At 38.6% G+C, this 24,856-nt stretch overlaps 1 protein-coding gene across 5 annotated transcripts in view; it reads left to right on the top strand.

Moving 5' to 3' along the window:
* The window catches only part of myo9a (myosin IXA), a 141,503-nt gene that overhangs the window by 70,426 nt on the left and 46,221 nt on the right, over positions 1–24,856 (top strand). For 4 of the 5 annotated variants that reach the window (XM_015377580.1, XM_015377584.1, XM_015377581.1 and 1 more), the window contains exons 5-14: positions 164–263; positions 3,474–3,530; positions 7,721–7,818; positions 7,912–8,038; positions 8,186–8,275; positions 13,195–13,311; positions 13,421–13,555; positions 19,898–20,019; positions 21,597–21,738; positions 21,837–22,032. In XM_015377580.1, coding sequence (XP_015233066.1) covers positions 164–263; positions 3,474–3,530; positions 7,721–7,818; positions 7,912–8,038; positions 8,186–8,275; positions 13,195–13,311; positions 13,421–13,555; positions 19,898–20,019; positions 21,597–21,738; positions 21,837–22,032 — 1,184 coding nt within the window. The remainder of the gene's footprint in view (positions 1–163; positions 264–3,473; positions 3,531–7,720; positions 7,819–7,911; positions 8,039–8,185; positions 8,276–13,194; positions 13,312–13,420; positions 13,556–19,897; positions 20,020–21,596; positions 21,739–21,836; positions 22,033–24,856) is intronic. The other variant, XM_015377582.1, reaches the window with a different exon arrangement.

Here is a 24,856-nt window from a genome sequence, read left to right on the forward strand (position 1 = left end):
TGGCAGAATTCAAATTAGTGATTTTAATCTAGATTAATTCCAAGAATACAGTGAGATTAATCTAGGTTAAAAAAATAATCTATGTCCACTACTGATTCTTAATTATTAATTTATAAAGTATACCGATTTCTGATTGCTTTTTCCTGTTTGTTCTTTGTTTTAGAAACTACCACGTGTTTTACTACCTGCTGGCAGGAGCAAGTGAAGAAGAGCGAAGAGCCTTTCACCTCAAGAAGCCTGAAGAATATCATTACCTCAGTCAGGTAGAGGCTCTTCCAGCAGAATCCATGTATTTGGAAGTGTTTTGCACACATTTGGTCCGGTGTTTCTGCCATCCGCTCATCATTCTCAGTGTCCAGGAAAGCAAAACCTCGGGACACAAAGGAAACGCTGCAGACGGCTTTCAGACCCCCGACTCTTTACTCTTCCCTTCACAAACACAGCAGACCTTTACCATTATAACTCTCTCAGCTGTTTAAGGAGCCGTTTAATTTGTTTGTTTTCCTTTTGCTGGCATATTTGCGGCAACATTAATTGCATATGAATGAGGTGTTAATGTTTCAGCACATGCTGACTGACTCATCAAAAGGTTTTTTTTTCCTCTTCACTGAAACAGGTTTGGCATGAAAACACCTTGACTGTATGGAATGTTTGTGCCCTATAAAACTTGCTGCCTGTTCGCCTCTGGGCTTTCCTAGTCACGATATGACACCCAGGGACCTGCTACCCCCCAATAGAGCCTTTCCTCCTGCAAAGAGGAGAGCAGGGAATTCCTCCCATTCTTCCCAGTGTGCACATACAAACACATGGATGCATCCGTGCACGCATTGCTGCACGTTGGTCTCATCCTCCTCATCAAATATATCTGTTTTTTGTTTTTTTTTGGGGGGGGGGGCATATTTCGATTTAGTTAAAATGAAACTTGCCCTGTGCTCCGGAAAGATCTCACATATACATTTTTCTTTGACCCCACCTGGTTTTTAAGGATTTATTGACAAGCTGCCAAGATATATTGCTGTCATTTATAGCTATGAATCCTTAGGGGCCTTACTTTTTATTCTCTTTGCCAAACACTGTTCCAGCATCCAGAACTTCAGCCCTACTGATGTTTATGCTGATTAAACCAAGTGAATTCTGCACTAATTAACCTCTAGTTTTAAAATAAGTGAAAAAAACTTGTGCATTTTAGTGGTTATCAGGGATTTATTTTAAAAATAGATAAACCAGGCACAAGTTCCAATCCTTTTATTATCTTGTCATAAAGCCAGGCTCGTGTGAAGTATGAACTATACTTACATAGCCTGGACTTTAGAGGAAAAGTCCGGTCAGCAAGGAATAATCAATTAATCATTATTTATACCTAAAACTAATATGTTCCAAGTGATTTAATGAATTTAGCATTGATCAGTAAAAAAATAAAAACAATTATTTTTGTTGTGGTCACTGAGCTACTCACTCCTGCCATCTACTAGCAGTGATGTCACGGTGAGGTAAGCCTAGCGCCATTCTCCCCACTTTACAAGCAAAATCAATGGGAACTACTAGACACATCTGCAATCAGCAACAACTATTGAAGATTTCCAGAGGACTTTACCATTGAAATTCACCAGAGCTATAGTTAAACTGACAATGCCCACATGCATGGCAGTTGGATGTTGGAATACATCGGGTAAAAGTGAAAAAAACATTCTTTCTGATTCATGATCCTCCACGGACGGGTTCGTCGTCGGATTGCCAACTTGAAGAGGGAGGATTTGCCATTGAACTTCTGGCCAGAGAAAAAACACGTAATATGTAGCCAACATTTGTATAAGTCGCTTATTGTAATAAACATCAGATACAGCACTGGGACTTGATCAACAGCTGATACCGCACCGTGACGTCACAAACCAGTAGGGGGCAGTAGTGTTCTTTGACAAACATGGGTGCCTCCAGAAAAGCACATTCAAATGAAAATTACTCTTAATTAAAAACACTTATCATTTATCGAACAGTATCTAATATTTTCATATTTAAAGTACTTTCAGAAGTATGAACTCTGAATATGACTGGACTTCTCCTTTAAATAATACACCTTTTCACGGATGGTCAGACCGATGGGTGTTAATTCAGATGGATGAACTGATTCAGATAAATGTTGCACAGAATCATTTTCCACTTCCTTAAACAAAGAAGCTACATTTCATTAACTGGTTCAGTTAATTGCAATTTGATCCAATTCCACAATTTTTTTTTTTTTTTTTTCGGAGTTGATTTAAAAGCATTTGAAGCGGACAGTCCTGCACCAAGGAGCTTATTTTTCTGTCATATTTATTCCATTTTCTTCTTCTATTAGCAGTAATACCTGGCAGCAAGCTTTACCATGACAGGGCATGCACTTTTTGTTATAACACCGTTTATTAGCTGCTTATATTTTCCCAGTGGCTATTGTTTCCCTGCTTGTTACCACAGGTGGTTGGGATGAGGCGGCCTACCTGCAGTGCTTTTATAAGAGTTTCTCCCCAGAAACATCTTAAAAGTTTAGCTATGGTCACAGAAAGTTTAACATATATATTTTTAATCACAATTTTTGCCACAGTCATCAAACATGCTGTCCTAGTTTGACCAAGTTGCTCTTATCTGTGGTGAACCATAGGTAATGGTTGGCCATGAAGAATACTCTGGGCCTCTCCTTTAAACCGGAGATTAGAACATAATATTTGGCTTTATTTGAAAGAGTCAAGGATTGATTAGAAAAAAAAAAAGAAACGGAAGAAATAGGGGTTGGGGGATTTTACTAGATTGACATAAAGTAAAATGTTATGGCAAATTTTGAGGAAAAGTCTTTATTGTAAGGATTTATTTTCAATATTAGGCAAAGATCAATTAATTTACAGATATGATGGCTGTGACTCATACCTGAGATGAGTTTTTAATAGAACATGAAAATTTGCTGAGAATGGAGGATGTTGACATAGCAAAAAAAGTTAGTATTTAAAAAACTTAATACACCAAACAACAGAAATAATCTGATCATATTTTCTACAGTAAGAATGCAGCTTTGTTTTAGTTATATTTTGATATTCCTTGTCATTTTACAGCAGGTCTTGGAATTAAATTAAAAATTGTTCCTTTTTAATAATTGAAAGAAACAATATGATGAATCTAATTTTAAAGGATTTATTTTATTATTTTTTGGCTTCATTTTTGACATTTAATTGACCAGGAAATAACAAACAAACATATATGTTCTTTACTGACTGTGAGAATGTGTTTGTTGTTTATCTGTTTTCTCCCCTGTTGTATGAAAGCTTAGCTGCTATTAATCTTTCTAGGATTGAATGTTGACCTGAACAAACATTAACCTGAAATGCAATGAGCTGATCATTCTGCTGCTCTGTTATTATTATTTTTTCTAATGAGCTTCCATGTTGAAATGTGCGAGCTTCTAACCCTGACCTACCTGCCTGTGACCCCTGCCCTAACATTTCCAGATGACAAAGACAAGCAGCCAGCCTCGCTGGGACAGTTACTGTGATGAGAGTGAACCGGTCAGTATTTGTGCCTCAGTGTGAGCCGCACACCTATCTGCACAGTTTTTTTTTTTTTTTTTTCTTTTTAGATAATTAGATCACCTGAACACTTTGGGAGTAAACTATGCCTTTCCTGCACCCCCACCCCCCCTCAGAGCCTCTTTCCTCCACTCAGTTTGTTTCTTTTTTGGGTTTCCTGGTTTGGTTTGCTTTATGTTTATTTTAGCTGTGTTTGTTTTTGCCTTTCCTCCGATGTGCTGCTTCTCTAAGTTATGTCTAGTAGCTTTCTCTGCTGTTATAACACACTTCTGATCTCTTCCAATGCAGCATTTCCAATTTAAATCCTTTAACAAAACACAGGCTGTGCTAATAACTTTTAGGATAACAAGATGCAGAGTATTTGGTGAGCTTCTGTCAGTCATGAGTCATTCTATGTAGGGCTGAGTGATATGAAGACAATCGAATTTTGCAATATATGTGGGCTATATCGCGATATATATCACAATATGTTTAAATTACCTTCAAAAACAATAGAGTGCATAAAATTGCACTGATATAATCGTTCAAACTTTTGGTTTCAAATTTAAAACATTTTATTTTAACCGGCTCAAATCTTTCCTGCTACATGATGTGTTTGGGTGTCTTTAAAAATATACCAGCAACCAAACAGGAAATAAAGCAAAAACACGCAATACTAAATAAAATGCAAAATAATTAAGGGCTCTTTTGTGCATAATAATAATAATAATAATAATTAAAAAAATAAAAAAAATAAAAAAAATAAAAAAAATAAAAAAAAATCAGAATAGGAATTATTATTATTTTTTTACCTCAAGTTACAAAAATGATAGTAGAAATACCATAACAAAATTAGAGCATTATCAGAGCATCTCCAAAGTACTTGCACTGATCTTTAGGTGCTGGGAATTTTATAGAAGCACAAAAAGTTGTAAAAATTACTATATTGCCAAGTTTAGAAAAATTCTGCAAACCTTTGAACACCACATCACAGGTATTAGAGCATCTAAAAAAACGTTTAAATAATGTAATAAATAACGCCTGCGATTTCCCTCCATCTCTTACTTTTTCTCTCATCGATCGCTTCTTCAAATGACGAGGCCAACATCATCGACTTCACAGATGATTTATTTAATGATTTAATTAGTGTGCGGGGAGACTACTTTTTAGGTGGTGGAGTATATTTGTACTCCTACCTTTTGCAGCAATGGTTTTTGGTCTTACAAATTAGCACATTTTGTTTGACGTCCTTGGCGTGAAATCCAAACCACTGCTGTATATTGCTCAGCTGAAACACCTGCTGCCGCCATATTTTGTTTGCTGGTTGCTGTAGTGTGCGAGAAAATAATCCTGTTTGGAGGAGGGGTTTATGATGCATTCAAAGTGTGTGGAAAAATAAAACTCTCAGTGAAATAGATACAGAAGACTTAATGTTGTCATGTGAATTTGTACTCCATGGTCGCGGTATTCATTTTAATTATCATGTGTGGGAAAACTTGAGATACATCGAGTATATTCGATATATCGCAGACCCCTACTTCTATGCTTTTTCTGCAGTATAGCAGTCAGTAAATATACCACCTTATCAATGCAGCGTCATCATATTTTAGCTTATTGGGATTTAGATGTATATGTGGATATAGATGTCATAATTAGTTGGGCTGCCTGCTCAGTTAGCAAGCCAGTAAATATTTAGAAACTATAGTTTTAGGTGGTCATCTTTTAGCGTTACCATTACTGACTGTTTTAGGTGACTTCAATGAAATAGATTGCCTTTTTATAATAATGTCCAGAACTCTTTCAGCCAGCTGACCATAAGTGCACAGTACATTCAGAGAAAAATCTGCTCACTCCAGTCTTGCATTAAGAGGCCTTTAAACCCTCAGATCGTTGACATGGAAGATTTGAGCATTTTTAGAGGGAAATCCTTCAGAACCTTCGGGTTTCAGGGTCCTTCTAATCCTCCCAAATTTGCTTAGCCTGTAAATCTGAGTGGATTAACAATCCAATGTGGAAATGCTGGATTAAGGAAGATGGTTATAAAAAGGTTGTTCTGTGTCTGGTTTTTGTGGACTCCTTTTTGATTATTATTTCATTTGGTTTCACTCTTGATTTCAGGTTTGAAATGTTGCTGATCTGCAGCTCCTTGATTTTCTAAACTTCTCATATAGTGAAAAATGTAAAAGAAGCAGTAAAGCTAAAGAAAAGTGTCAAGGAAACGACGATATTTGGCTGCTTCAATGAAATATGTGTTTGTTAATCCAATATTTTGGGAAAAGGTAACGATAAAGGTCTGTCACATTTTTAATTGGTCTACAGATCCAAATGGAATCAAATTAAACATAAATATGATGAACAACATTTTATTTTCACACATTAATTGCATTATATGTAAGATGTAAGCGTGTTTATTATTATTTTCCTAACTTTTCATCTTGATGCCAAACTAGTGAGAGAAACAAACTGATGAGTAACGCTCATCTACAATGGTAGGGGGGGGGGGACTGATAGTAGTTATGCGAGAAGCGGTAGCATGTCGTTATAAATTGGGTAAGAATTTGACTGAGCTGGATTTAACCACTTTCCTTGATCGTCTTGAGATAGATGTTCCCTAAACGTTTGAGTTGCATCACTTTGGTTTGACACAGAACCAAAAACGCAGAAAAAGGATCTTTTCCATTATATTTTACAGTAGCAGCTATTCAAAATGGTCCTTCCCAGTCAAAATCCAGCCCAATGGCAGCAAAATCCCCTCCAACTTCCAGCCACTGGCCTTCTCCTGAACGTGCGTATTTCTTACTCTGACTCCACCCTTTCACTGAATGACAGGGTCTGACCAGGAGATGATGCTTCTCTTTAGATCTTAACAATCATGACAGAATATTTTAGATGTTTAAAAAGTAATTTTAGGGGACCAGCTAAGGGCACATCAAGGAAAGTGGGGAAATATGAATGGCTACTACTGTAAAATCCACCTGTTCCTTCACTCATTTGTAGTTATATTTCTGGAAAATATCAAAGAAAACCGGGTTTAAGCTGATGGATCTTCAGTCAAACCATGGTGCATCCCTCTGGTCTCGAGTCATGACATCTGTCGGATATCTGAGACCTGGAACTTCTTCACTTATTTACAAAAATCTAGCTTATATCCCACAAAACACGGCAATTGTTGCAGGTGTTATACTAAATGAAAATAAAGAAATTAAAACCCAGCAAAGCTTAATGTAAGTCGTTGACAGATTCTCGGGAAGTCAGATCAAAGTCTGATTAAAACGGCCTTAAGTTTGTGAGCAGGTCTGACTCACTGGAGGGGAATTACAGATATTTTAAAAGGTGGTTTCTTCCTGCAGTGCAGTCAGCCTGAGTTTATGCTCTGATTGGATAAAATTACAGCGCAGCAGTCGTGATTATTACTGCTCTTAAGGATTACAAGGAATCTATGATGCTCTACTACCTTTGCGAAAAAGTCTATCCTCCACTCATCAACAAACAAGTCTACATTCATTCCAAAGGTTGTGTTGTTTGAAACATCCATGCCTGCAAAACAGTTTATGCAAACCTTACTATAATGAAGGTTTTTTCTTTCTTTATGGGGGTGACTGCATGATTGTAGTTTTACTGCCCTGTGCTAATTTAGGCTTTGGATCCGTCCATCGTATGTATTTAAATGTATTTAAATTTCCGTCTTTTTTCACACATCACTGTTTTTGTCTAAAGACCAATGCATCCTTTTTTCTCCTTACTGCTATTTTAGTTTGTCATACATCACTTCAACACAAACAAAGCCATAAATCACAGCTGCTCTCGGCTGTTTTGATAGCTCGCCAGATTTCTGTGGACTCGTTTTAAAGGGGAAGCCGGGCCAGATTTTCCACTTCATGAGCGTAAAGTGAAGAAAAGTCACTCTGCACATCAGGCTGGAGTGTTACTGTTTGGTTTGACCCAGAGAGTCCTAATCATAGCTTGCTCTAGCACGAGCCGCTCATTTTGGCCGATCTAGGCTATCACGCTGTTTCTGTCTCAGCTTCAAAGTAAACACAGAAAAAAGTTATTTTAAGTGACTTTGCTTTAATTATGATGAGAAACGCCGAGGCTGCGTGTACGTCAGCAGGCTTCAGTGAGCTCACAGTGAGCGATCATGGTTCCCAGTGGATCCAGGGCTGATAACAGTCTGGCTCTGCTTCTTGTAGGACTGTTTCACTGTTGAAGGAGAGGACCTGAAGCATGACTTTGAGAGGCTCCAGTTGGCCATGGAGATGGTGGGCTTTCTTCCGGCCACACGCAAACAGTAAGCGATGCAGGAAAACCGCCGTCCATGGCTTCCCTAAAGCTTTCCCACCAGGGTCAAATGACATCCTTTTTTTATTTTCTTATTTGTCAGGATCTTCTCACTGTTGTCGGCCATCCTTCACCTGGGAAACATCCGCTACAAGAAGAAGACGTACAGGGACGACTCCATCGACATCTGCAACCCTGAGGTGCTGCCGGTTGTTTCAGAGCTGCTGGAGGTACTGCAGAAGAGCTTCACTTCACTTGTTCTGTTTTACCCAGTAGAAAATAAAGCCCCATTAAATGAATTAGCTTTCAAAGGTGCAGCTGAAAGAGAAGGAATTAGGACATTTAGAAAACTGACCTGTTGCCTGTGTTACGGCCAGGTGAGGGAGGACATGCTGTTTGAAGCTCTGACGACCAGGAAGACGGTCACCGTGGGAGAGAAGCTGATTGTTCCCTACAAGCTGGCTGAGGTGAGGCTGCAGCTGCTTCTCCACTTCTTCCAAACACCAAACAGAAACAGATGCTTTGCTGTTTTTAGAGACGATCTGGGTGTAGAGCTTCATACCAATAGCTCTGTATTATCACTTATTAGACAGACACAATCACTGCCATTTTTACTGATTTTTTTATTTTCATGTGTTTTTATGTTGACCATAAGTCATTTGCCTGAAAATATCTGTTGAACTCTGTGCAGATTAATGCCTCCTGGTTGCTTCTCTTACTAAAGCTCTATTTGTGTGGCTTGTTAGGCTTCTTACGTTTGCAGATGTTTTATCTTTTTTTTTCATATTAAGGATTGAAGTCAGGAATATTGTGTGATAATTTAGCACCCAACCAAAACTCCATCATTGTTTTCCCTCACCTGCAGTGGCGCCAGGGTTTGAATCTACTATTTTGGAAAGCCTGCCTGTAGAAATCATTAAGACTTAAGAAAACAACTCCTCATATCATGATTTATAGTGTATTTTTTTTATGTTACATTGCTGGCTGTGCATAATGGGATGAAATACTAAACTGATGCTACTGGAATTTACACTGGTAGGTGGGGGGTGGCCAGTAGGGGGGCCAGGCCATTGCACATGGTGGCAGTACCACTACTTGGGTTCCTTGGTCTTCATGATGCTGTTCTCTAAAGCCTCTTTTACACTGAAAACCCTGGTTTTTCAAACCGCTAACAATCGGCTTTTGGCTCTTTTTGCCATTTTAACCGAAAAGCTGAGTCTAACCCCCTGCTGGCAAGTTGCATAGCCACTGTCCCCCACCACTGCGTGTCTGATGACGTCATTACGCTGGGTGAGTGTTGATGATGTTGACAATGCGACAGAAATCAGGGAAGTAAATAATGGAGAGCAACATAGTGACTGAAACCTGGTGACGAATCCCCTCTTCTCCACGGATCATAAGGAGCGCATAGATCTCTCTATCTTGGCAGTGCTGTGCCATGTTTCTTAAATACAAGCAGAGTCGTTGGGCTTGTTATTTAACACACGATGGACGCAATGTTGTGATGTACGTACGTTGAGCTCAAAGTCCTCATGTAATTTAACTGGTTAACCTGGGTCTGGTGTTTCCACTACATGCCGACCAGAGCCAAGGCGTTTTTAACGCAGGTCGCTTGTAGAGTCATTTGACTTGGGTAGACACATGTCTGCCCGGGTCAATGCCACTAAAAGCACATTGTTAGTGGGCTTAAACGGCTTTTTCAGCCAGTGGAAAAGGTGTAACATAGTCAAATGTTGTTGTTTACTAATTCAGTTTGGAAGGCGCTTGTTTATTGTTGGAGGGAAGGGGAATAAATACACCTGCAAACACGAAAACCTAAAATCACTTACATTCTTCATTTTACAAGTTAGTACTATTTTGTCTGTGACTATGATCTTACTTCAATTCTATAAAAAGTCCTTAAGGCACCATTGATGTTACACTTGAATAGTTTGTGGTAAATGAATACAGTAAAACCCACTTTATGGCAAATTGTTCTGACAGACATGCAGATCCCCCCCCTTAGCTGCATGTCCGAGTAACTTCCTGTACCATTGAAGGTGGGTAGTCAACCTTCCCATCATAGCTGCCTTTCTTTCTGCGTCAGGCACAGCCATGTTTACAGGACAGGGTGCACCAGCACCGGATCTCCTCCTGCTGACTCCCTCCGTCTGCAGCTCCACATGCGCACATGCAGGCATCAGCAAACTGACGATCACAAAGTCCTTCAGCGTGTGCAGAGAGAAGCAGGCATTCTGAGCCCCCCTTTAGAGTTTTCTTTGGGACCTCCACTCTGAAAACAAACAAGCGTCACGGTCTAAAAGTGAGAGGCGTCAGAAATACACAGCGGATCCTGAACAAATTGTAGTTTCTACCAATTTTAACATGAAACCCATCTTGATTAGAAAGTATTCAAACTTTGGAGGTTGAAATTTGTAAGGAATCGTCGGGGATTTGTGTTTTTCCTTACGGCATCTTGGCACCATTTATCTCCAGACTTTCCGAGAAAACAGTGCTGTGTTAAATATTCCCACCAAACCTCGTAATGACCTGCTGGATATTTAGGAGTCCTTCTAAATGAACAAACAGTTGCTGTTATGGGAGCTCACTGGGTGGTCTTAGTGTAAATATTACTCAGACAGTCTCAACAGTCTTTTAACTACAATAATGCAGAAAAGAAAAGAAAAAACTAAAATAAATCAACTAATATGTTTTTATGTTTTCTTCATTTGGTCTTAAACCTGCCTATCCTCCATTAATGAAAAGCTCTCATCATTAAAGAGACTTGAATTAAAATCCCTCCTGATGTAATGAACAAATATAGGGTGGGATTGTGAGCAATAAATGGTTAATTTTCAGCAGAAATTTGAGATTTCTGCCCTGAATCTCTGGTTTTACTGGAAGGTAAAATCATTCATCACACAGGTTCAGTAAAATGACATTGAATCTGTTCTTAAAGATACACTGGATAAAAAAAAAAACATGTGTAGTTTGGTTATTTGGGAAAAATTTCACTAAAATGCTGTCTCCTCTTCTTTTGTGTGTTTTTTTCCTCTTTCTGCTTTTTGGATATTCTATATCAGTTATAAGACTATGGGGAATGGATTGATTTTCAGATGAACATTTAAAAGCTTGATTCTTAAAGCAGAGATGGCACATTTTGAAAAAGGAAAAAGAAAAAAGCTCTTAGAATCTACTCTGTCTGAATTTTATATCTTCCCCCAACAGATAAATCACTTGTTCTCCATGTTTCGATCCCTTTTTTAATCTATTTTACAACCGCCAAATACAAAAGCAGCCACACAGTCAAATACATCTGGCCAAACTGTAATGTCTAATACAGATGTGTCTGGAACCAGAGGGGGGGACTCGGGGATAAAAACTCTTTGTTTCCCTCACAGGGGAAATTAGAACAGCAGTGAAGATGACAGATCAATAATCGAAGGAATCGCATCTCTGTAAGAAACTCTTCTACATAATGCTCAGATTAATTCAAGTTTAGTTCTGATGCACGGCTGAAGCATCTCTGCTGCTATAGCTGCGCAGTCGAAAAGTGCGTCTGATGCGTGTTGGGTGGAGCTACCCTAACCTTTCCTTCCCTGTAACAATGGCGGATGAAATCGCTTGGCTTATTTTAATGAATAATGCTATGTTCAGACCACAAGCACTGGAAGCTGCAAAAAAGCTTCTGCTGCTTCAATTTTGATGCTTGTCCACATTAAAGACGTCCAGTAAAGTGTGTCCAGATGCGTCTGATGCTTCTGCTGCTCCTGTGTTCAATGGCAGAGAGCGGCTTTGCTATATTTGCTGTGATCAGTGGGTAAAAAGTAGTTTTAATATTCTTTTAAGTGAGAAAGTCCACCTGAAAACTTAATCTATGCAGTCAGTTCATCAAGAAAACAATCCTGCCTTCAAATATTATTTCACTGGGAATCCCCTTTAACAGTAGCCTCTGGCCCAGTCACCTCTTGTGTTTTTTCCGCTACTGTTTGCTGCGGCTGGAAGGCGTTTTTCATGTATGTAATCCAAACTGTAGGCAGCAGAATAATAAACATATTTTGGAGGCATTTTAAGTTAATTTAGGTGTTAAAAACCTGTTTCAGAGTGATCATAGCGATCTGCTGTGTCTGTCTCCCTGCCAGCTCCCAGATCAACTTCTCTGATTGGTTGATGTGGCGCGTCGAGCAGCAAAAGTTCAATTTTTCCAACCCCAGCAGCTGCTGCTTTTGCAGCGCGTCGTGTGCGTCAGATGCTCAGAAGCTCATGAGGTGCTGCTGCAGCTGCTCGGACGCGCTGCAGGACCTTTTGCTGCACCTTAATCTGTGTCAACCTTTGACTTTGCATGCAAACTACAGTAGCTGCTTCTGCTTCCTCTGCTGCGTGCGGTCTGAACGTAGCATAAGTCTAATTTTTAGAAGCCCTGTAAACTTTTACTTCTCAGCTAGGTAACTTTTTTCTCCTGTCTTATTATATTTTAGGTTGTATTTAGATATCTTGAAAGTCAAATGCTCCCTCTTTGCCTGTTCCCTCATCAGGCATCACAGCAAACTCATATCATCATAGAATAGCACAGCTTTCCCAGAGATAAACATGACCAAATCAGATAAGTTTGTTTTGACGGTAAAAGTTGAAGTCGAATCGATGCCTCGTTCTATGACATCATCAAATTAATTCAGGGAGGGGGGGCCGGCTTTGAGCAGCAGAAGCAGCTACATATAAAGTCTATGGTGTAAGCTCATTAGGGCGCATCAAGAGGTGCTGCATTTCGAGCAGCTGAAGAAACGCATCATGAATATTTAAGCCTCCGAGGCGCGTGACGAGCAGCCTAGGTGTGAGTTGGAAAAATCCGAGCTCTTTCTGCCAGACAACAACCAATCAGAGAGAGGCATGCTATGTGTTGTTATCCTGGCAAGAAATGCGGGTACCGATTTGGGGTGGCAGGTTGTCTAACTGGGCTCAGATGAGACAATACAAGCTCTAGAAGCGACCCTGAAAAGCATGCAGCTCTTGGTGTAGGTGGTGAAACTCTAAACTGAGCTATGCAATATCTTTAGTTTATTTATTTCATTCAATAAAACACAACATAATTCTTTCATTCATAACTTAAAGGGAGCAGAAAGAATTAAAACTGCCCTCATCTATATAAAAATAATCAAATTAAAATAAAATGCGTATGTCTGCATTGACAGCCTTGTTTATATCAGGTCGGTCTGTTTACTAAGCCCATAAAATGAGCCAATAAGAGTCCAGGTTTGTATGATGCACACACACCGCCATGCAGGCCCACACCTGCCAGGGGGCAACTTTCGAGTTGTTTAGGTGTGAGTCGACTTATCATAATTAAGTGGTCCTTTTGGTGAATGCCCTAATAAATGTTTAACAGCCAGTGTGTCCCTTCTCCTCTCAGGCTGGAACGGTGCGAGATTCGATGGCCAAGTCTCTGTACAGCGCTCTGTTTGACTGGATTGTGTTCAGAATCAACCACGCTCTGCTGAACATCAAAGACCTGGAGGAGACCACCAAGGTAAAATGAGACGGAAGATGTCCACCTGTAAAATCTATTTAATGCTTAGAAATTATAACTGGAATTTTACAGCATATTCTTGAAAGTAAATTTACTTATTCCCCCTCAGATCTTGTCCATCGGTGTGCTTGACATTTTTGGCTTTGAGGACTTTGAGAACAACAGCTTCGAGCAGTTTTGCATCAACTTTGCCAACGAGCGCCTTCAGCATTACTTCAATCAGCACATCTTTAAGCTCGAACAGGTCGGTTGATTTTGGTTTATCTGTAGAAGAATGTTTTGTTATTGAATTATGCAAACGATGAGCCCATTTCAGAGGAACAGCTTTCCTGTTGGGACTGGACCTGAACTCATTTTCTGTTTTTATTATGCAACCAATATTTCAACAACATTTCAACCTGTTTACTCATACCTGAGGCAAAATCCTTGGTTTAGCATACCACACAATCCATGTACATTATAGTAACTGTAATAAATCAGAGTTTCCTGTCATCACTTGTGCAACAGGATAGCTGAGAGTATGTCCACTTTAACCACTTTGCAAAGATACAGGCTCTCCTAATTGATCTGATTAAACTTCAAAGGCCTTTTAGAGTCACGATTTAAGATTTGCCAGCAGGTTAAACATTGTGTTTACTTTGTTTAAGTGAGCAGCCTGCCCAGACATGTTGGGAGCCTTCAAAGCCTCGCAGCAGGTTCATAATTATACAGTTACAACATAGTTAAAGCCCTCCTATGTGTTTATAGGGTAGAAATGTTGGTCGTTAAGGTTTATAATTGATATTGACCGACGTAATGTAAATTATCAACATATTTTAGTACAATTTTCTTTTGATACCTGGAGAAAATGACCACACAGCTTGCAACGCTTCTCTGCTTCAGTTAAAACAGCATAATCCTGCGTCGCTTCACCATCACTGTTGCATATCAGACCTTTACGGTTCTGTTTAGGTAACTGCACATTTGAGATGCAAATTTCCTGTTCCATTGCATCGAAAAATTACTCTAGTGGATTAAGATCTAGTGAAAATGGAGAACTTTTTAATACAGTGAAATAAATGGGGAAAAAACAAACAAAAAACAGGTTAAAATTGTATATTTTTATTTGGCTATACTATTATGAAGATGTGGCACTTAATATGTGCTGCTTCAAAATCATCAGGTTCTGCTTGGCAAACATTGTGATCAAAGTGTGTTTAACAAACAGCACACTAGCAATGTTTACATGCACAAAATCTGTCCATCAGATAACATTTGTTTTCCGTTTAAAAAAAACAAAACAAAAAATTTAGGTTGTTCTATTTATATGGACATAGGTAACTGGAATAAAGCTGCAGATCTGACTAAAAATAATTTACGCAAACCTGTCAGTCAAAATATAACGAGATGTAATATTGTATTTAGCTACCAGAGCAGAAATTAATCACATTGAGGCGGAGTGCTTATGTGCACTTGGGTCATCTTGCCTCATTCAGAATAACTGGATCCTGATGATCATTTACATGCATGCCGATCGGATTTTCAATCAGCATTGAAGGCCCTTCTGTTAGATTACAATCCCATCCTGCCCTGCTGAATCCCATCAGAATATTCTGACTGGCTTGTTTACATGACAAAGTTCTAGTGCGACTGGACATTTATTGCAATTACTTATGTCCATGTAAAATCTATATACCCCAATTTGACCACTTGACCACAGTCTACAACACAATTAAAGTTCATTAAATATGCACATCTCTACAAACGCCTTTTTGTACTGTTTTAACTGACTTCAGACTTTAGTTACTAGCTGTGTTTCCTCTGACCATCAAATTACGCAAATTGTAATCATAAAAATAGATTCGCTAAAGGGAAACACTGGAATTTTGAAGAAAACTGTTTTTCGACAAAACTTTTACAATTTGATTAGGTATTTTTTCAGTTGTAACGAAATTGTTAAAATTCACAAAACTAATGGGAATTTTTTTTTTTTGCATCATATGCATCACGTGATCTACAACTGAACCATACTGCCTTATAAAAAGGCAAAGAATGATACTGGAAGTAGTTTGAGGATGGTGGTGTGGCATATTTGTTTCATGTCTATTTTATACATTCACTAGAGTGAAACGCACTGTGTTGTGCAATTTTGTCCTGAAAGCCCTAAAAAGAAAAGGAAACCAAAAAGAAGAAGAGGAGTCCCTGTTTGCGCATGCACACTGAGTGATTTGCATGTTTGATTTTCTCCCGACCTCACGATCCCTAATCGGGAGGTGGTCGTGAGAAGCTGATCCCCTGTTTACTACATGACACACGATCAGGCTGAAGTAGGGCCGATCGGAAAATTCTCGCACGACTGGAAAGTCGCCCCGAAAAGGTCAAAGAATCATACAGTGTAAGCCCAGCTTAACACCTTTTGCTATTTTGTATTTGTTTTTTCCTGTCTGATGTCCTCATACACACCTTACAGTTTCTTGTATAAATTGTAAATATAGCTAAATAACAGTATATAATCAAAATCAGAGCTCAAATTGGAAGAAAATCCTTTGGATCACTATGAGAACTACTTGCATATATGCCGGATCCTGGAACTGTGTGTCGGTTGTGCAGCTCACAAGAATGCGTTCCTCACTTTATCACAGACTGCATGTATGGCCATGAGATATTATGCAACCAGCAGCTTCATGTAAAACATCAGGAAAGTTTAACCAGAACACAGTCTATCAAAGGATTTGAATGCATTGTAGGTGAGTCACTACCTGGATATCTGTGAAAGTGCATATTATAAAAATCTGGCTTTGCCACATCTCCTTCGTTCTGCCACCATGTTGGAATTTTCATTGAGGCTATTTTTCCCCTCTTTCATATTTCTGTAAGATGAGGAGAAATACGGCACCCTCCCTTCAATGGTTGCGATTGGTCTCCTACCGTGAACCCGCCCCTTCATGTCTGCACGATCCATGATCGCTTCTAATTCGATTGAGTTCGTGAGTTGATGGATGGTCAACTTTGTGGTACAGCTGATCCTGATTAGATAGGCTGGATATGCTGGAAGAAATCCCGCTATGTTGAGGCCTTTGCCCTCTATGGATGCAAACATTGATACTGCAGTTGAATTTTTATTCCAACCTCTAAAAACAAATGCAACCCCCCATACAACAGACACAGGCCCCTTATGGTGAGTCCAGAATTAGAACAGTGAGCTTTGATCAATAACATTTTACAGGTCAGGATTTTATAATCCATTATTCAGTAAAGCATTTTATTTTAGGTCCTTGGATTATTTATTTAGATCATATGCACTGTCACTTTCCATCATCCTGATCTCACCCCTGCTTATCTCTTTTTGCTTATCCCAACACATGGCTGCATACTGCCTGCTTTGGTGACATTTTTGAAAGATAAATACTTTAAAAAGGAACGTAAAGGATGTTTAACAAAGTGTTTGAGGAAAATATAATTTTTTATATATATATAAATCTAACGCTTTGTAAAACCATTAATCTATAAAAAAGGGAAAAAAGTACTAATAAGAAATAGTACCTAGCTGATGTCATTCTATCTATATTAAAGCCACAGGGCTAATCTTAAAGGTTTGCTAAATATAAAGTGATGTTGTTGAACATTTGCCTCTTGAATCTTAAATTTCCTGAACAGAGACTGAATAAACAAATCTTTAAACCCATTTTTTTCCAGCTTCCTGACTTTAGGGTAAGGACGAAAGAAGCAAGAAAAAAAACCCCAGTCATTTTATTAAACCTTCCCTGGATTAAGGTCTTTGTTGGTTAAATGTCTTTTCCAGGAACACATGAAACTGGGAAAGACATGGATTCTTTGAATAATAAAGCACAAAGACTTCAGACACTTTCTGCGGATGTTGTTGCTTAAATTGGTAAATGATGAACCTGTAAATAACTGATGCTGGTATGAGGTAATTCAAGTTTTCTAAAAGAAAGGTTGGCTTGTTTGAAAAGCTCTGGGTCATTCAAAGTGGTAACACACAAAATTAACACAAATAAACCAGATTAAATGAACAACTTCATTAGCATGAAGCAACACATAAAAGTTACGAAAAAAAGAAATGCACATTTAAATACAGTGGAATCTGCTTATAGTGGTCACGAATATATTAATCAATTAATAGTGTTCAAAAGGCTTTGGACAGAATCATTTCTATACAAACGCTGTTTAAATAATGTGTTTATAGTAATCAAGAAATCCGCTTATAGTGTTCATTTTTGGCCATTTTATGAATGTAAACATGTGCAAAAATAATTAATAAGTGGATCGAAAGTGATGACAGCACTCCAGTGTCAGAGCCCGTGAAGGATGAGGACATCATCGAGCAGGTACAAGAGCGCTTTGGTGCGAGTACCAGTGCATGAAGATATAGAGAATGTTGTCCCTTCCAGACCTGAGATAAGGAATGCAGTTTGCATTTTAAAGACTGGTCTCCTGCATGTTGGTTTCAAAAATTTTGACCCTTTATATCGTTTTGAAAAAGAAGTGAACTCGGTGTTGGACGACACTCTAATGCAGGGAACCATGGATAAAAATGTTAAGTGATTTCTTAATGCACACAGCAGATCCACAACACAAAACAGACGTAGGCTAGCTTTAATTTTCTGTAGCCTATGCAGTTATCTGCTATGTTGTTGTTCTATGAAACAGTTTGTTTCAAACTTAAGACTTGTTAAAAAAAAAAAGCACCGGTGGTTAAAACTGTGCACAGCGCAGTACACTGTGATGAAAGTTGCATGGTACTGTAATAAAATTCAGTAAATGCAGTAGCTATCCGTTTAATTTCATTTTTCTCATTGAAAAACCATACAAATGGCATTTAGATGATATTCTGCATCGAGAATCAGTGAAATAACGGTGAATTTGGATATAGTAATCAACCACTTATAGTGTTCAAATATGTTCTGGACCAACGTGGTCACTATAAGCGGATTCCACTCTATTTAATAACTCTAAAGCTTAATAGAAATGATCTGACAGAGCAAATACTAGCTTTTATGGATAAACTCTGATTTTGGGTATATTTGTTTACTTTCAGCCCGGGGAAACACAAGTAGCTAAAATCTATGCCAGCCCAAAACCATTTATCTCCTTATACACCAGAGAAATGTGTAGATACTCTAAGAGGAATTTAACCTGCTGAAAACACAAGCAGGATTCACTTTTTATTTTATTTAATTTATCTTGTAAATTGGTTAAATTCTTATTTGGAAAGAGGCTTTTTCTATATAATGTTCCAAGAAAAGTTTAAATACAATCCACTGGACTCTGCCAACTTTGAAGACGTTTTGCTTCCCATCCAGAAGGTTTCTCAATTAAAATGTCTGGATTAATGTTGAGTTCCAGGCTTTATAGAGTAGCCCAACAAAACCTTGTAATGGGTTAAAAACGTCTTCATGCTAGGAAAACAAAATCCAGTGGATTGTTTTGTTGTTTTTTTTTTACTTTCTTGGAATAACTACGACCTGGATGACTGGGAATTCTTCAGCATCTATATAATGTATTTTAGTCTTTCTCTTGGGAGGAAATTCTGACCCATCCTCTCGTTTAAATTTAAAACGATTGGCTTTGTGACGCCTGCGGACGAGTCATGACACACAGCAATATAAAGTTTAAGTTATCAGTTTACAACAGAGTAAGCAGGATGATAACCATGATGAATACACATGATTTGAGGGTGGAGCCCCAATGTACAACAACTAAACTTAAAGGTATAGTGGAGAATTTTCAAAAATTTTTTTAAAAGACCCTCCCTCTCCACTTAAAAAAAAAATAAATGCACATGCACAACCCTGTACCTGCTCCCGAGAGGAAACGTCTAATAAAACTGTATGAGAGCGTGCACAAGCCCATTTCTCCTCGTGCACGCTCTGTTTTTTGTCTTTCTTCTCTATAGCGACAGGCTTATTTGGAAAAGCGTTTTGCTTTTGAATTATGTTCAGGGGAATTTACTTAGTTTGGAAATTGGTGTTTGGTTTTTGTGTGTATTTGTTTAATTCATTGTTTGTTAAATTGTCTGAAATAAAAGTCCCATTCATTCATTCATTAATTCATTTGTTCATTCATTCATTCTGCATTCATTCATTAATTCATTCTTTCATTCCGGTCCACTTGGCCGGTGATTCAAAATGGTAATTTGGGACCCTGCATCCATCAGCTCATGACGATGTCATCTTTTGAAGAATTCTGTAACTTTGAGTATTTTCTCTTTAATGTTTGCAATTCTGTATCCAAACAGATTATGCAATAGAAGGGGGCTGATGCCACGGTAGTCATTAATTAATTTATTAAAATTAGTTAATTAAAACAAACTCTGTTTAAAAGTTGCTGTTTGCATCGCTCATACAAGCTTACTTTCCAGAAGATTGGCAATTTTTCCACGTCGGACAGCCTTGCGTGAACATATCACCAGAATGATTGACAATAAGAAGGACAAGTCATTTTGATGGTCCACCCAGAAAAGAAACATCCTCCACATTAAATTAAGTAGGCATGATATTTCCAATAGGATCTGAACACAGTCACCCAAAACCATATGAATAAATCACTGATCATTGAAGGTTGTTTCTCCTTTTCTTTCATGCAGGAGGAGTACAGAGCAGAGGGCATCAGCTGGATGAACATCGATTATATCGACAATACTGGCTGCATCAACCTGGTCAGCAAGAAGCCCACCGCACTGTTCCACCTGCTGGATGAAGAATGCAAGTGAGTATTTTAGCATTAGCCATTCATTTCTTCAGGAACAATTTCTGCCTCTGTTAAAAAGTTCATCCGGTGCATTTGGCTGGCTGAAACCTAACTGGCAGGCATTCTGACACGGCTGCAAGGTTTCTGGTGTTATTCCAGCTTCAACCGCCTCTTTGTCTTCATGCTGTCCGCTATTAGAAAAAAATGCCTAAACACTAAACCCCATCAGATGTAAAACATAAAATACTGACAGAGCAGCTGCAGGATTTGTGCATCCCAACAATGTTTCGCCTCTTCCTGGTCTTATTTTAAAATCAAGGCTGATTGTTGAGATGAATCCAGAGAAAATGTTTCTTTACTGCTGATTTTTGAGCTTGTATGACACATTACTGTTCGGTAAATGAGAGCAGAGCTTGGTATGGATAAAAGGAGGAGGGCATTTATTCATCTCATACCTCAGCTAACCTGGAAGTTTAAATCAACCCTTATATCTATCTGTGATATTTCTGTTTTTTATAGTCCTGTTAGGTTAATACTGTAAAAAGGTTTAGGGCGTGCATTCTGATTTGATCACAGCTCTGTTTTCTTTTCAGTTGATTCAGAGCAGGAAAAGATTCTGTGACATCCATGGCTAATTTAGGAACAATATTTCCTTCTTTAATTCTTTTTCTCTCCTGTTAAGCACTGATACAGATTTTTCCCTCATGGAAAAGCCGGAAAGCACAGTCTTTCAGCTGTCTTGTTTTTGAAGCTCAGGTTTCACTCTGTTCCAGATCCCCTGGTGTCTCGTTCTTCCTTCATCTTCTTCCTGTAAACGCCTCGTCTTTTCTTTTTTTTCTTAATAGATTCTCTGGCTGTTGCTATTAATGACACATAAAGAAATCTGACCTGAAATCACTAAAGTCACTGCTACCTTTGTTGAAATTACACAATCTTTTTTTTTTTTTTTTTTTTTTTACAGATTTATGACTTTAATTATTTCTTTCCGTGTGCAAAACAACAAAAAAGCAACAAAAAGCAGGCGGATAGCTGCTGCAGCAGCGTTAACTCTAAATGTGTTTTAATGTTGCGCCTCAGCAGACATCAGTACTCCCAACTATACAGTACGCCCAGCTGTATAGTTTCCTGCTCAATTTTGAGCATAAATTCATTAAAGTTATTAGTTGATGTTGTAAGGAATAGAAAATGGCATCCTAAAAAACTCAGAAAATAAATACAATCAAGGTGAAACCCAAAGTGTATGGAGCCCAGATGTAATTGAGAACATGTGAGTGAAGCTTAACCATCCTGGCTGGCCTCAGAACAGGGATTCAGCTTGTGGAAAAGAGGAGCATCATGTCATCTTACTGGGGTGGGATCTCTTCTAACAGGTTGCAGATCAGATTTATGACTTTTTTCTGTTCTTCATCAACTTATGCTCAGAGTAAAGATCAAAAACCTGTTAAAAGTTTTTTTTTTATGATTAATGATCTGGGATCCACGATGTGACAGCTTGAAACAAGTGCTTTGGTGCACGGATTTTCTGTTGTTTTTTCGAGCATTTAAAGCAGATGCAGGATCTTTTGTTCTTTAAAGTGCTATCTTCTTAACTGCAGCTTCCCTCAAGCCACCAATCAGACGCTGTTGGATAAGTTCAAGCGGCAGCATGAAGGAAACAGCTACATCGAGTTCCCTGCCGTCATGGAGCCCGCCTTCATCATCAGACACTATGCTGGTAAAGTCAAATACGGCGTTAAGGTCAGTTGGATATCTCCTTTTAAGTGAAAGATGATGATTTCTATCCAGATGGAAGGAAATTCAGAATATTTCATAGAATAATTCGTATACCAACCCAGGATTTTAGGGAGAAGAACACGGATCACATGCGGCCTGACATCGTAGCTCTGCTAAAAAGCAGCAAGAATGCGTTTATCTGCAGCCTGATCGGCATCGACCCTTCGGCTACTTTCCGCTGGGCGGTACTCAGAGCGTACTTCAGGGCCTTGGTGGCTTTTAGAGAGGCTGGAAAGAGACACACGCACAAGAAGACTGGTGAGAAAATACATCTATAGCAACTGGTTAAATTCCTTTAAAGTGTTAAATGTTGCACTACTGTAATAACTGCATATAGAGAAACATTAAAAAGACCCCGACTATTGTGAGGCGAGTCAGCGTGGACTAGTAAGACAGTAAAAAAAAAACATCGGGTTAAAATTCATTGTATTAGGCTATTAACATATATTTGAAAAAATGTCCAAATATTTTTTATTGATATTTAGAATATTTTGTTACAACAAGGGGTGTGGGGAAAAAGTATATTTGCCGATATATCATGATTTCCGGCTGCCCGATATGATATTGATCTTTCAAGGAATTAAAAAACATTTTAACCTAAAACAATGAGGGAAAATTAGCTACCTCTGCACCTCCACTCTGGTAGATGGCGCTGTGGAGCCATTTTGCTGTGCAGCGCAGAGCCATAGCGGTAGTTGAGGCAGTCAAGACTCAAACCCTAAACATCATGGATGCCAAAATAACTAAACAATCACTTTCTTCTGATGAAAATTTACAACACTTGCTTTTTTCCCCCCTATACATTTAATTAGATAGCTGGGAAAAATATTGCAATATATTGAGATATTGAAAAATCGCGATAACCAAAGTATCGCAATTTGTGTCGTATCGCAACACCCATGCCAATACTCAACCCTAGTCACATCAAACTGCTGCTTAAACCAGATACAATTCCAACTGAAAAAAACTGTTATATATTGCATATTTTATTTGGATAAAATGACTAAGCCAAGCTGAAAGATAAATGCGAAATATGTCCATTTTTAGCATCTTATTAAAAGAAGTAAAACTGTACGAACAGTTACTGCCCAGGACTTGTTGGAAGGATAATAAATACGACTTTTAATTCAGTTTTCCCATCTGTAGTCCTCAATCTGTACTGTTTTATAGTGCCAGGAGTTTTACCATAGATTTTACAGAAGTCCCTGCTCTTCGCCTCTCTCAGCTTCCTCTTCTTTTGAATGCCCTTTTCTCCCTTTAGAGTTCACTTTTAAAATGACTCTTTTGATGCCATAAATATCAGTATAGATCATTTTAAAATGAGCGTCAGTGTGTGAATCAGACACACATCCTGCTCCCTCTAAAGCCTTTCCTTCAGTTTCGCTGTAGATGTTTGAATAGATGGTTAAAAATCCTTTAACTAAACCTCAGAATAAATCAGTGTTAACATAAAATGTTTAAGGAGAAATCTATGCAATGTTTTAATGTTATTCTTGACAAAATTCTAATGAACTGATGTAGTCACTTGCAATTATCTTGTCTAAAGAGGCTAAATGTGTAGAAAAAGAAAATAGAGTTTAATGCATGGAAGAGGCTTATGGGTTAAGCATCTACAGTCTTGGCCAAATGTTTTGCCAGTGATACAAACCTTTGGATTAATGAGGTTAATTCAGCATGTTGCTGTTGCTGATTTGTAATTAAAGCCAGGAGCTTCAAATGCATCCAATCAGCAAACGTATCAGTTTTCAGAGGAGCCAGCACTGACGGAGCTCAGCTTCCTCCTCAGTACGTCTCATATCGACATTTTAGCCAAATCCTGGCCAATCGAGGACATTCCTGAACGGTTAGTGGTTGGAACTGATCACATTTAATTGGCTTCTGTTTTAGAGAAATATCTCCGTGTTCTCAATGGGTTTAAGATCCATCAAGATTTCTGACATCTGGTTTGATTTAAGAGTTTTAAACTTTAAGTAATTTGTTATTATTTGTGCATTTTGTCTTTACTTTACATCACCCTGGAAAATGTTACTCCAAATTGGTTCTGAATGGCTGGAAGACGTTAAACCCGGATGATGTGTTGATGGCACTGTATTCACGGCAGTCTTCGGAAAACGGATAAAATATGCCTGCAGAAGGGCTCTGTTCTGCATTCTTGCACATTTTGGTGAATAATTCTCCAAGATCCTTGTCTTGGATAGGAGTTTCCACTAGGATGTTGTCTGTGTTTCATTAGCTACGTTTACATGGACACAGATATTGTATTGAATGCCTGATCAGATGGAAAATGTTTCATGCAAACGTGTCGGACTGAAGATTCGGTCCAATCTGACAAAATGTAATGTGTGGATGAACATGCCCTCTTCTACCCCTGTAGCGAAGAAATGTTACCATAAGGTACCACTGACCCTTAAGCAAAAGGACCACCATAAACAAAAGTATGATGCGATGAAGGTCCATAAAACTACATCAACAGACATAACTGAAGAACTGAAGAGACAGAAATGTAAGGGACATTTGCCAAGATTAGCTAAAGTTGAGAATTGAGAAGTACGGACAAGCGGGCAGCTTCTTCTTCTTCTACTACTAAAGTCCATCCGTCCATCCCTTTTCAGTCACACTTATCCCTGCTGGGGTGGTGAGGGGTGCTGGTGCCTTCTCCAGCTGTCTACGGGCGAGAGGCGGGGAACACCAAGGACAGGTCGCCAGTCCATCGCAGGGCAACACAGAGACAAACAACCACACACTCACACCTAAGAAGAGAATTTAGAGAAACCTAATGTTTTTGGACTATGGGAGGAAGCTGGAGTACCCAGAGAGAACCCACGCATGCTCAAGGAGAACATGCAGAAAGACTTCGGCTGGGAATCGAACCCGGAACCTTCTTGCTGCAAGGCAGCAGTGCTACTAATCTAATTTTATTCTGATCAATAGTTTGGTTCGTTTATACACGTCATGATGGGATAATTTTATTTAGTGTCCATGTAAACAGAGATTTTGAATTTCCAATCAACCAGGTTTTAAAACGGATCAGGGAAATTTTGTGCATGTAAACGTAGCTAGTGTGTGTACAGATCCACCCACA

Source organism: Cyprinodon variegatus, unplaced genomic scaffold, assembly GCF_000732505.1.
Source record: "Cyprinodon variegatus isolate N-32 unplaced genomic scaffold, C_variegatus-1.0 Scaffold156, whole genome shotgun sequence".
Lineage (NCBI taxonomy): Eukaryota > Metazoa > Chordata > Actinopteri > Cyprinodontiformes > Cyprinodontidae > Cyprinodon > Cyprinodon variegatus.